The following is a 12,441-nucleotide window of genomic DNA, read 5'->3' as shown; positions in this document are numbered from 1 at the left end:
AAGTTCTGGGGTACCTGTGCAGGATGTACAGGTTTGTTACATAGGTAAAAGTGTGCCATGGTGTTTGCTGCCCCTATCAGCCCAACATCTACGTATTAAGCGCAGCATGCATTAGCTACTTTTCCTAATGCTCTCCCTCCCCTCCCCACCCCCCAACAGGCCCCAGTGTGTGTTGTTCCCCTCCTGTGTCCATGTGTTCCCATTGTTCTCAAAAGAAGACATTCATGTAGCCAACAAACATATAAAAAAAAAAGCCCAACACCACTGATCATTAGAGAAATGCAAATCAAAACCATACTAAGATACCACCTCATGGCAGTCAGAATGGCAATTTTTAAAAAGTCAAAAACAACAAATGCTGACGAGGTTGCAGAGAAATAGGAACACTATTGTTGTTGGAAATGTAACATTGTGGAAGATGGTGTGGCGATTCCTCAAATATCTAGAACCAGAAATACCATTTGACCCAGCAATCCCATGACTGGGTATACATCTTCTTTAAATATCAACTTTCCTGCTTCATTTAAAATGGGTTTTGACAATAGACACTGACGAGGCTGCAGAGAAATGGGAATGCTTTTATACTGTTGGTGGGAGTGTAAATTAGTTCAGTCATTGTGGAAGACAGTGTGGCGATTCCTCAAGGATCTAGAACCAGAAATACCATTTGACCCAGCAATCCCATTACTGAGTATATGTCCAAAGGATTATAAATCATTCTACCATAAAGACACATGTACACGTTTACTGCAGCACTATTTACGATAGCAACGACTTGAAACCAACCCAAATGACCCAAATGCCCATCACTGATAGACTGGATAAAGAAAATGTGGCACATATACACCACGAAATACTATGCAGCCATAAAAAATGAGATCATGTCCTTTGCAGGGACATGGATGAAGCTGGAAACCATCATTCTCAGCAAATTAACACAGGAAGAGAAAAACAAATACCACATGTTCTCACTCATAAGAGTTGAACAATGAGAACATATAGGCACAGGGAGGGAAATAACACACACCAGGGCCCGTTGGGGGTGGGGCGAAGAGGGAGAGCATTAGAACAAATACCTAACGCATGCAGGACTTAAAACCTAGACAGCAGGTTGATAGGTGCAGCAAACCACCATGGCACATGTATACCTATATAACAAACCTGCACATTCTGTGCATGTATCTTGGAACTTAAAGTAAAATAAAATAATAATAATAGTAATAAAATGGGTTTTGATTTATAAAAGTCTTATCTACATTTTTTAGTATATGTGCTCCAAAGAGCGCACCATATAGCTTTTTACCATATAAAGCAAAATATCTCTCCCAATCTTTGTCTGAAGAATTGGCTAGTAAGAGGAAAGCAATGCCATCCGAATCCCACATAGCATTCAGAGAGAACATTATCCAATCATGGGAGCTCAAGAAAAATTAATTTTAAAAAAGAATGTTAGAAGTATGCCTAGTGATGATATAAGCAACTGCACATATAGGCCTATCAACAGGAATTTTTTTTTTTTGAGACGGAGTCTCGCTGTGTCACCAGCACCAGGCTGGAGTGCAGTGGCGCGATCTTAGCTCACTGCAACCTCCACCTCCCGGGTTCAAGCGATTCTCCTGCCTCAGCTTCCCGAGGGACTACAGGTGCATGCCACCACACCCAGCTAATTTTTGTATTTTTAGTAGAGATGGGGTTTCACTATGTTGGCCAGGATGGTCTTGAGCTCTTGACCTCGTGATCCGCCCGCCTCAGCCTCCCAAAGTGCTGGGATTACAGGCGTGAGCCACCGTGCCTGGCCTCAACAGGAATCCTTACGGCCCGTTTCTCATCTTTACCGGGGTTCAGCACACAGTAGGCAGTGATTACAACAAAGCCACATATATGTAGCTGGAAGCACAGACCACTGTATTATGTGCACATACACCTGACCCTTTTGCAGCAGCAGCAGAAAGAAGAAAGAAGCATTTTGGAATCAGACCTGCTCTAGCCTTATCTCATACTAATTATGTGAACTTACATACTGGTGCTTCATCTATTTCCTCATCTATTTCCAATTTCCTTCCTATTTATCCTCCATTGGTAAAATGGGGATAATACCAATCTCACGGGACTGTTACAAGTTTTAAATGAGAGAAAGGTAAATCACTAAGCACAGTGCCCAATATGTAGTAGAAACTCAATAAACGCTAGCAACTTTCCTCCTCTTGGGTTGTCTTAGACAGGCCTTCCTTCCTCAATACTGCCCTCCAGTGGACCAGGAGTCTCCTCCCACTATGTAAGGTGGGCCCCACATGAAAATCCAGTAGAGGAAAATCTAAATTTCAAAAACAGGTAAAGTTTCTTTTTCCCATTTACTAAAGAGCTTGCTGTAAATTTTAGGCTAGAGGATATTTAAATTGTGATTTGACCTACAAAAGTACAGCTGATTTGCAGTTTTTCAGGAGCTTGTTGCCTATCTAAATTTCCTATCTAAATCTAGCTCATTTCCCATCTAAATATCTTCCCTTCTCCACTGGTTTCTCCCAAGAATTGGTGACCACCCTGACTTTCTTGTTCAACTCAGCCTTTCCCCTAGGCAATGTCCCTGTGGGTTTACTCACCCACACAGTTGTCACAGATGCTGCAATGGGAGGCCCGGGGAGGCCGGAAGATCTTGCATGTGTAACAGTATTTCAGTTTCACAATCTGGTTGTTTATCTGGAAATTCTTGATACGAGGGGGTGGTCGCTGGCCCTGGGGCACCGCACCATTGGTAGCTTCTGTAAACCAATAAACACAGTTAACATCACAGCTAGCCATTATTTGAGCCCAAAAGTCTCACCACTTTTGCAAAACCAATGCGGGCATTCAAAGGTTCTCTAAGCCCACTGTCTTCTCTAGGCAAGCATTTATAGACTAGACATTCAACATCACAGAATATGCCCATAAAACTCCAACAAGTGCATGTGGTTCTGCTGTATACATATGAAGAAGTTTTTCTGGCTGGGCATGGTGGCTCATGCCTGAATCCCAGCACTTTGGGAGGCCAAGGCAGCAGATCAGAAGGTCAAGAGATAGAGACCATCCTGGCCAACATGGTGAAACCCCGTCTCTACTAAAAATAAAAAAAAAAAAAATTAGCTGGGCGTGGTGGTATGTGCCTGTAGTCCCAGCTACTTGGGAGGCTGAGGCAGGAGAATCACTTGAACCCAGGAGGCGGAGGCTGCAGTGAGCCAAGATCACGCCACTGCACTCCAACCTGGTGACAGAGCGAGACTCTGTCTCAAATTTAAAAAAAAAAAAGAGAGAGAAAGAGAAAGAAAAAGTGTTTCTTCAAGGATTTTTTTTCTGCTTACAAAGAAAAACATTCGTTAAAAAATAGCTAGAAATACATTAAATGAAAACATCCAATTTCACTAATGATCAGAGAAATAAAAATTAAACCACAAAGATACCATTTCTACCTATCACATTAAAAGATACTAAAAAGAATAAAAATATCCCATGTTAGCAAGGGTGGGAAAAGGTCATTCTTATACCTTATCAGTAAGCAATATAGCAGTGGCTACTAAACTTTTTTTTCTTTTAAGACGGAGTCTCGCTCTGTCGCCCAGGCTGGAATACAGTGGCGCGACCTCAATCTCGGCTCACTACAACCTTTGTCTTCTAGGTTCAAGTGATTCTCCTGCCTCAGCCTCCAGAGTAGCTGGGATTACAGGGGCCCACCACCATGTCCAGCTGATTTTTGTATTTTTAGTAGAGATGGGGTTTCACCATGTTGGCCAGGCCGGTCTCAAACTCCTGACCTCAAGTTATCTGCCTGCCTCAGCCTCCCAAAGTGCTAGGATTACAGGCATGAGCCACAGTGCCCAGCCAGCTACCAAAGTTTTAAATATGTATACTCATTTACCTAGTGAGTCTACTTCTAGAAACTTATCAAAATTATAACGAGAGATGCAAAAGATGTTTATATAAGGATATTTGTCACAGAGTTCCTTTCAATAGTGAAAAACTAAAAATAACTTCAATGTCACAATAGGAGATTGGTTAAGAAAATTATGTTATATGCATAGAATGGAATACTATGCAGCCATTAAAAATGATATAGAGAAAAAAATGGTGAAAACAGGAAAATACAATATACAGCAACATGAACATGTATGTTAGAAAGCAGTATGTATAAAACAATTCTGTCTTGCAAACATAAAATATATGCATGCAAAAACTTACAAAAACAGTTATTGAAACAAAAGTAATGCTTGCTTATTGTAAAAATTTGGGGTAAAAAAACAAAATAGGGCCAGGTGCGGTGGCTCATGCCTGTAATCCCAGCACTTTGGGAGGCCAAGGCAGGCGGATTACCTTAGATTGGAAGTTCAAGACCAGCCTAGCCAATGTGGTGAAACCCCATGTCTACTAAAAATACAAAATTTGGCCAGTCATGGTGGTGTGCATCTTTAATCTCAACTAATTAGGAGGCTGAGGCAGAAGAATGGTTTGAACCCGGGAGGCAGAGGTTGCAATGAGCCAAGATCACACCACTGCACTCCAGCCTGGGTGAGAGAGCAAGACTCCATCTCAAAAAAAAAAAAAAATTTTTAGAAAAAACAGAAAATATAAATAAGAAAGCATAAAAATCACTGACAGTCTCTCAGCTCAAAGATATTTATATTTTTGGTGTAGTTTCTTCTAATCTTCTGGTTTTTTTGGTGGGGGGGAACGGAGTCTCGCTCTGTCTCCTAGGCTGGAATGCAGTGGTGCGATCTTGGCTCACTGCAACCTCCACCTCCCAGGTTCAAGCGAGTCTTCTGTCTCAGGCTCCTAAGTAGCTGGGACTTCAGGTTCAGGTATGTGCCACCACCCGGCTAATTTTTGTTTTATTTTTAATAGAGATGGGGTTTCACTATATTGGCCAGGCTGATCTTGAACTCCTGACCTTGTGATCCACCTGCCTCGTCCTCCCAAAGTGCTGGGATTACAGGCATGAGCCACCACACCCACCCTAATCTTCTATTAACAGGTAAACATTCATAATTTTAAAACTTTTGAGATCGTATTATAAATGTAATTTTGTACCGTGAAGTATTTACTTAATATGATATATGGTGGACATTTTCTCATTGTTAATTTTTTCTAAAACATAATTACTGGTAATATTCCATCATATATGATTTATTTAAATATTCCATATTGTTGGGCATTTGTGTCTGGTTTTCCGCTATTTAGGTGGCGTTACATGTAAAAATTTAAAACATTACAGATCAAAGCTTAAATCCCCTTGGATCACCACCTCAATCCTAGTCCCCTCCTCCCTTCCAAGAACATATTCATGTGTTAAAATTAATTTCTAAAACAGAAAGAAAAAAGAAAATGTTGAAGTCTAAGCAGTAATACATGAAGTTGCCGGCATTAAAATAGCTACTCATATTTAAAAGAAAGAGAAAAAGAAAAAAGGATGCACCAAAAATCCTTCTACAGTAATTTGTAAAAATCTCTGTTTATCTCCTTTAGCTAAACCCTTAGAGAAGTAGAACTAATGGGCCGGGCACGGTGGCTCACACCCAGCACTTTGGGAGGCCAAGGCAGGCAGATCATGAGGTCAGAAGTTCAAGACCAGCCTGGCCAACATGGTGTAACCCCATCTCTACCAAAGATACAAAAAAAAATTAAGCAGGCATGGTGACGTGCACCTGTAATCCCAGCTACTCAGGAGGCTGAGGCAGGAGAATCGAACCCAGGAGGTAGAGGCTGCAGTGAGCAGAGATCACACCAGTGCACTACAGCCTGGGCAACAGGGCCAGACTCCATCTCAAAACAAAATAAAATAATAGAAGTAGAACTACTGGGTCAAAGGCTATGACCCTTTAAAGTCCATATTACTTATTGGCAAACTGCTTCCCAGACAGACCATATGAATTTGCATGCCTGCCCATCCGCAGCACATGAGAGTGCCTGTCTCGTGGCACCCTCGCCATGCAGTATAATTCTAAAAACAGAATAGTTTTCAATTCACTTTGATTTTAAAAATATCTGCCATATGGAACATTTTTCCTTTTTTTGTGGAGTAGGGTGGATGCTGTGAAATCAAACAATAACAGTGTGTCACAAGTCTTAAAACGATGAGGACAGCTATTCATTAGAAGATAAGTACCAGCATGCCACCTTAATATTGTACGCACATGGTTTCCATGAGGGCACCTGGGAGACAGGGCTCATGGTTCACCTTCCCCCGGAGGCCATATCAGGCAAGGGCATCACATGACTTCTTCTCTCCCCATCCCCCACTAACAGCATACCCAGGACAGGACTGGATATAAGATGACAAAAACTTGCTAACATAAACATACATATGAACTGAAAAATGTACTCTTCTATTGAGAGGAACATGCTAAATGCAGAGGCCACAGTGTGACAGCTTCAGTCTGGGCCCCAGGCCCAGTGATCGAGCAGAAAAGAGCTAACTTTGTTAACAACCTGCTGTACGAGGCAAGAAACAAGTCAAGGTACTGCCTTGACCCTCAGTTTCTCCATATGTGAATGGGAAGGGAACTGGAAAAGAACAACCCAGAATGGAGAAAAAACAGCACTCACCACTCTTCCTCACCATCTTGCTCCTAACTACTCCTAATTCTATCGTGTCTCCCCAGAACTCCAGCTGTGCCAGCACATGTCGCCTCTGCTCTCTTCCCACTATCCCCACCCTCACTCCACCCCCAAATAGTTCTAGCTCACATGTACACAAACCCATTTCTCCTTAGCTCAACTAAAATAGGCTGGAATTTTTCAAAATGAAATCCATTCAGAAGCCTAAGAGAAAACACAGCTAAAATAAACAAAAGAAATACATGGGCCAGTGCAGTGGCTCACACCTGTAATCCCAGCACTTTGGGAGGCCGAGGCGGCAAGATCAGTTGACGTTGGGAGTTCAAGACCAGCCTGGCCAATATGGTGAAACCCCTTCTTTACTAAAAATATAAAAATTAGCCAGGCGTGGTGGCAGGTGCCTGTAATCCCAGCTACTCGGTAGACTGAGGCACGAGAATCACTTGAACCTGGGAGGTGGAGGTCGCAGTGAGCCGAGATCATGCCACTGCGCTCCAGCCTGTGGGGCAGAGTGAAACTGTGTCTCGAAAAGGAAAAGAAAAAAGAAATACACAGAAGCCTTCAAAGCACCGTCAAAGAACTAAAGGCTAGCCACAGATTGGTGCTCTACTGGCACAGCTTCTTAGTCTTACAAGTCCTGGGTCCCTTTTTCTTCCTCTGTCTAGCTTGGATGCTGACTCAAGCTACCTAGTTATCAAACCTGAGAACGATTTAGGTAGGCACTGCTGTTGATCTGGTGGGCTCCCACTCCCTCCCAGTACTTGCATCATAGTGTTCTTTCTCACTGTGAGCTCCCAGGATATCTCCTCTTCTGGCCCTGGGATGGTTCTGCCTCAATTCATGAAGCCACCCTGGCTCCTAGATAATGTAGCACTTCATCTGTGTACCGAAGATCCTTATCCTGAACGGCAGTCTGAACTCTACTGAGTCTGCAATTGCTTCTTGTACCCCTCCTAGAATTCTCAGTGGTTCCTGGCACCACAGCTACCCTCTTTCACGTTGCATGTTCCCCTAAAGCAGGGGTTTTTGGTGTTTCTTTTCTTTTTCTTTTTCTTTTTTTTTTTTTTTTTTGAGACAGACTTTCACTCTGTTGGCCAGGCTGGAGTGCAGTGGCGCAATCTAGACTCACTGCAACCTCTTCCTCCCGGGTTCAAGCAATTCTCCTGCCTCAGCCTCCTGAGTAGCTGGAATTACAGGCACGCACCACCATGTCCATCTAATTTTTGTATTTTTAGTAGAGATGGGGTTTCACCATGTTGGCCAAGCTGTCTCGAACTCCTGACCTCAAGTGATCCGCCCACTTCAGCCTTCCCAAGTGCTAGGATTATAAGCGTGAGCCACCGCGCCAGGCCTAAAGTAGGAATTCCTGGTTGGGAGGGACATGAATGCGCTTCAGAAGATCTATGAATCCCTGAAATTACATCCAAAATTGTGTACATGTACATGCATATAAGAACATTTTTATGGGAAGAAGGTTTACAGCTTTCATCAAAAAACCTAAAGTGGCTCTTGAGCCACTTGCTCAAGCCCCACCCAGCACTCTGTGAAGTGTACTTTTGTTTCAATAAATCTGTGCTTTCACTGCTTCAAAAAAAATGCGTTGGTGACCACCTCCCCCCAAAATGTAAAAAAAAACCCTACTCTTGGGAACAATACAGCAGGACCTTGGTAACAAATCCTTCCTGAAATCTGACCCAATGCAGCAAAGGACAAAGTCTGTGACTTTAGACTGCTGCTAAACCTGCCTTACCAAATTTACAGGGTGGTCATGATCTCAGATTCAGGATCTCAGAGAGAAAAGGCTAGAAGCAGAAGTGACTGTTAATCTGCAACTACTATTATGATTCCTTTCTCTTACTGATTAGGGCCACCCACTACACAGCACCTTGCCAGCTGCTTGGGAGACTTACCTATCTCCATTTCTATGAAAGCTGCTTCATCTGGTAGTGCCCGAGGAATCACTCCAGGGTCACTGAAGCTGGTCCTCAACAGCGTAGCCATGGAGAAAAGGAAGAGCATGGCAGCAAACACAGGAATGGCAGGAGACAGCTGAACAGCCAGGTAGCGGCACCTGAAGAAAGGAGGCAATTCAACATTTAATGATACCTACCCTATGTTGATCCCCAATTGTTACCAGTATGTCAGTCTGGCCTCCACAATAGAATGAGCAGCACCTCAAGAGCAGGGACCACGTTTCTTCTCTTGAATTACCCAAAACTCCTAACATATGTCTCTAGCCATAGTAGGAGCACAACAAATAATTGATCGCTGCCACCTATAACATAAACAAGACACTCTCGAGGACCCTCCCTTACCCTCAAGTCCAGTCTCTCCTATCAGCCTACTGGGAGCTACATTTCCTCTGCCTCAGAAAAGGCTCACGCCTGCTAAGAATAGGGAAGCAACTGAGCCTGAATTTGTAAGCAATGCAGGTTGATCTCACTCTGGGAACGTCCAAGGATTTTCATATCCACTGATCTGGCATTCAGGTTGAGCTTGATGAGGAGAGGGAAAAGATGAGGACCAACCAGAAAGCAGGTTCACAGTGTCAGACAGAGAGTATCTCAGCATGCTTCAAGACCAGTGAAAACCTTCAGGGCTGTTCACTGACTCTGCAACATCCATTCCTCTGGTCTCCTCAATTAGCTCAGCTAATAAGTGACTAATGACCATCAGCAAGAGAATAAGAAAATCATTTCTCCTTAGTACCCCTTCCCAACATCATGTTCACTCCCCACTTTCCTCATAATGCACCTGGCAAGCTATTTCTCTTCCTCTCTGGATATCCCAACTCTACTCATCTTTCTGGTGCCAGAGACATCAATATCATCACTGTCATCATGGTGACTATAATTTATTGAGCGCTCACCATAAGCCAGGCACTGCAGTAGGCTGTTCATCTACATCATCCGCCCTCCCATCCAATTCTCACACTAAATTTATGAAATAGATTCTACTATACCCATTTGATAGATGAAGAATCTGAGATTTAGAGAATTCTTACCTCCTCCAAAAGGCTTATGCTAAGGTGCACTAATCTCTCTCTTCTCGACTCCCTGTGGTCCTCACTTTCAGAGTCTTGCATTATTTCCTAGCTATTTCTCAGTATGTTGATGGCATATCCCTCAACTGGACTTCCTAAGAGCAAGGACCTGGTCTTATTGGACTGGAAATGCTCAGGTTTGAATTCTGGCTCTACCAGCTCGTAGTTGGGTGACTTAATTAACTTCAGTCACCTTATCCATAAAATGAGGATAATAACAGTACTTGATGAGGTCACTGTGTGGATCAAATGCACTAGTATAAATAAAGTGCTTAGAACTGCACTTGACACACAATAAACACTAAACACTAAGTAAAATGTTAGCTATTAACATTATCATCATGATTCTGTACCTCTCAGAGCTTAATACAAGTAAGGGAACAAAGAAGTTATCAATAAATACTTGTTGATCTGGGAACAAAGAAGTTATCTATAAATACTTGTTGATCTGGCCGGGTGCAGTGGCTCACGCCTGTAATCCCAGCACTTTCGGAGGCCGAGGCGGGTGGATCACAAGGTCAAGAGATCGAGACCATCCTGGTCAACATGGTGAAACCCTGTCTCTACTAAAAATACAAAAAAAATTAGCTGGGCATGGTAGCGCGTGCCTGTAATCCCAGCTACTCAGGAGGCTGAGGCAGGAGAATTGCTTGAACCCAGGAGGCGGAGGTTGCAGTGAGCCAAGATCGTGCCATTGCACTCCAGCCTGGGTAACAAGAGCGAAGCTCCGTCTCAAAAAAAAAGAAAAAAAAAAATACTTGTTGATCTGAACTGAATTTCAAACAAAACAAATAGGAATATGTAATGAGAGCTATCACTGACCTATTTTTATCCTCCTCCTCCTGAGGCACATTTCTCCTTGAAAGCAGAGTTTTCACTTGGAGGCAGACTATAAGTGGATGAGCAAGGAGCAGAGGGAGAGCAGAGAAAGTAAGCTAAGAAAAACGCTTACCTCATCAGCATGGGGAGTAAGCAAGCTGCTGGCCATTCAAAGCAAACGTTTAACCCCCGGTTATATATTCACTGCAGTTTCGGAACAACCCTCCTGAGGTCCTCCCCTAGCTCCCTGCCACACACACAACTGCATGGGGGAACACAAGCCAAGTTTTATATTAGGCTAAGCATTTTGTCATGAAGGTGAGTATATGCACTGAACCTGGAGGATGATTTTAGTGGCTTTCTTGTTTGCTTGCTTGCTTATTATTATTTTTTTCTAGGTCAGTGCAAAAGTATGCTTGCTTATTTTTAACAAAATCCTTCATTTTAGGTTGCTTTTTAATGATATACTTCCTTCTCCTAAAAGCCAAGAATTGGGGGGAAAGTTGGAGAACTGAAGGATCTGGCAGGTGAGTTCAGGATAATTAAGGTTCTTACATACCACTAGCTTGTGGATTACCCTCTTTTCCACTACTCCTTTTCACTGGTACAGATTAACCAAAAAGGAAATTCAGAAGCAAAAATCACCACTTATCAGAAACCCAAAGTATGCAGGAGGAGCATGAGGCTTCATTTCCTGAACAAGCCAAGTGAAATCATCACATTAACAGCAAACAGGCATCTTCCCAGCCACTGCCCATCACTAAGATAATTCTTAAAAACAAAGAAGTAATGTCTCCAGGACTCAAGCTGCAGTGGATGTATAGCCTCCAATCAAAAGCCTTAAAAGAATCAGATGTATCTGATTGGCCACCAAAGAGAGTTTTATTTTTTTATTAAAGGTAAAAGATACAGAGTGAGTAGAACGACCATAAAAATATTCTAAATTAATGCTGCCCCGCTGCACAGAAGGACCCGAGCTTAACTAAGTCCAGTTCCAACACCTGCTTGCAGGCCAGACAAAGGACAGCTTAGATTTCAATTACACTGCGCCATCAAGGATAAAGGTCTCTGTAATCTCCACACAGACCGTCTTCTGCACCTGCTAAAACAATCCACTCTGTATGTCAACAAGTACACAACAGGCCTATTGTATTGTTCTCCTCCAGAGATGAGGCTATTGGCAGCCAGTCGTCTCTAGTGAGTGGGTGTGGCTGGGAAGCCAGATGTGGAACCAGCAGGCCTTTCCACTCTGAGTAAGGGGAAACTTCAAGCGCCAGCCACTAAGATGATTGTGAACTACAACCCATAGTGTTTGTCTTCAAAAGTTATGATAAAAAAACACCCTCACCGGGGGTATTGGGAAGGGAAGATTGGGAAGATGTTTGTCAAAGGTCATAAAATTTCAGTAAGGAAGAATAAGTTCACGAGATATATTGCTCAGCATGGGGATTATGGTTAATAATACTGCATTGTATACTAGAAAATTGCTAGGAGAGTAGATTTTAATCGTTCTCACCGTTAAAAAAATGATAAGTATGTAAAGTAATACATACGTTAATTAGCTTGATTTAACTATTCCAAATGTATACACGTATCAAAACATCATATTGTGTACCAGATATATACATATAAAATCTTTGTCATTTTTAAAATACTTCAAAAATATCACCCTAGGCTAATCCCATAATTGCTATAAGCTGGAAGTCTGTCTCTGACAAGAATAAGCTATGTGAAAGTCTGTGGTAATTCCCAATATAGACGTCCAAAGTCAGGAGTATCCTCAAAGATCACTAATTTGTCTTAGATAAAGACTGGATCAGCTGGGCTCGGTGGCTCACTCCTGTAATCCCAGCACTTTGGGAGGCCGAGGCAGGTGGATCGTCTGAGGTCAGGAGTTCAAGACCATCCTGGCCAACATGGTGAAACCCCATCTCTACTAAAAATACAAAAATTAGCTGGGCATGGTGTCACGCTCCTGTAATTCCAGCTTACTCAGG

General features: G+C 42.7%; 1 protein-coding gene across 1 annotated transcript in view; it reads right to left on the bottom strand.

The window, feature by feature from the left end:
• The window catches only part of ZDHHC9 (zinc finger DHHC-type palmitoyltransferase 9), a 39,997-nt gene that overhangs the window by 16,758 nt on the left and 10,798 nt on the right, over positions 1–12,441 (bottom strand). Inside the window, exons 4-5 of the mRNA XM_017507527.2 lie at positions 8,493–8,653; positions 2,601–2,759 (exon numbers count right to left, since the gene is read on the bottom strand). Coding sequence (XP_017363016.1) covers positions 2,601–2,759; positions 8,493–8,653 — 320 coding nt within the window. The remainder of the gene's footprint in view (positions 1–2,600; positions 2,760–8,492; positions 8,654–12,441) is intronic.

Source organism: Cebus imitator, unplaced genomic scaffold (genome assembly GCF_001604975.1).
Source record: "Cebus imitator isolate Cc_AM_T3 unplaced genomic scaffold, Cebus_imitator-1.0 Scaffold376, whole genome shotgun sequence".
In the NCBI taxonomy this organism is placed as follows: domain Eukaryota; kingdom Metazoa; phylum Chordata; class Mammalia; order Primates; family Cebidae; genus Cebus; species Cebus imitator.
Note: the sequence above shows the minus strand (reverse complement) of the source record. Positions and strands in the feature narration are given on the sequence as shown.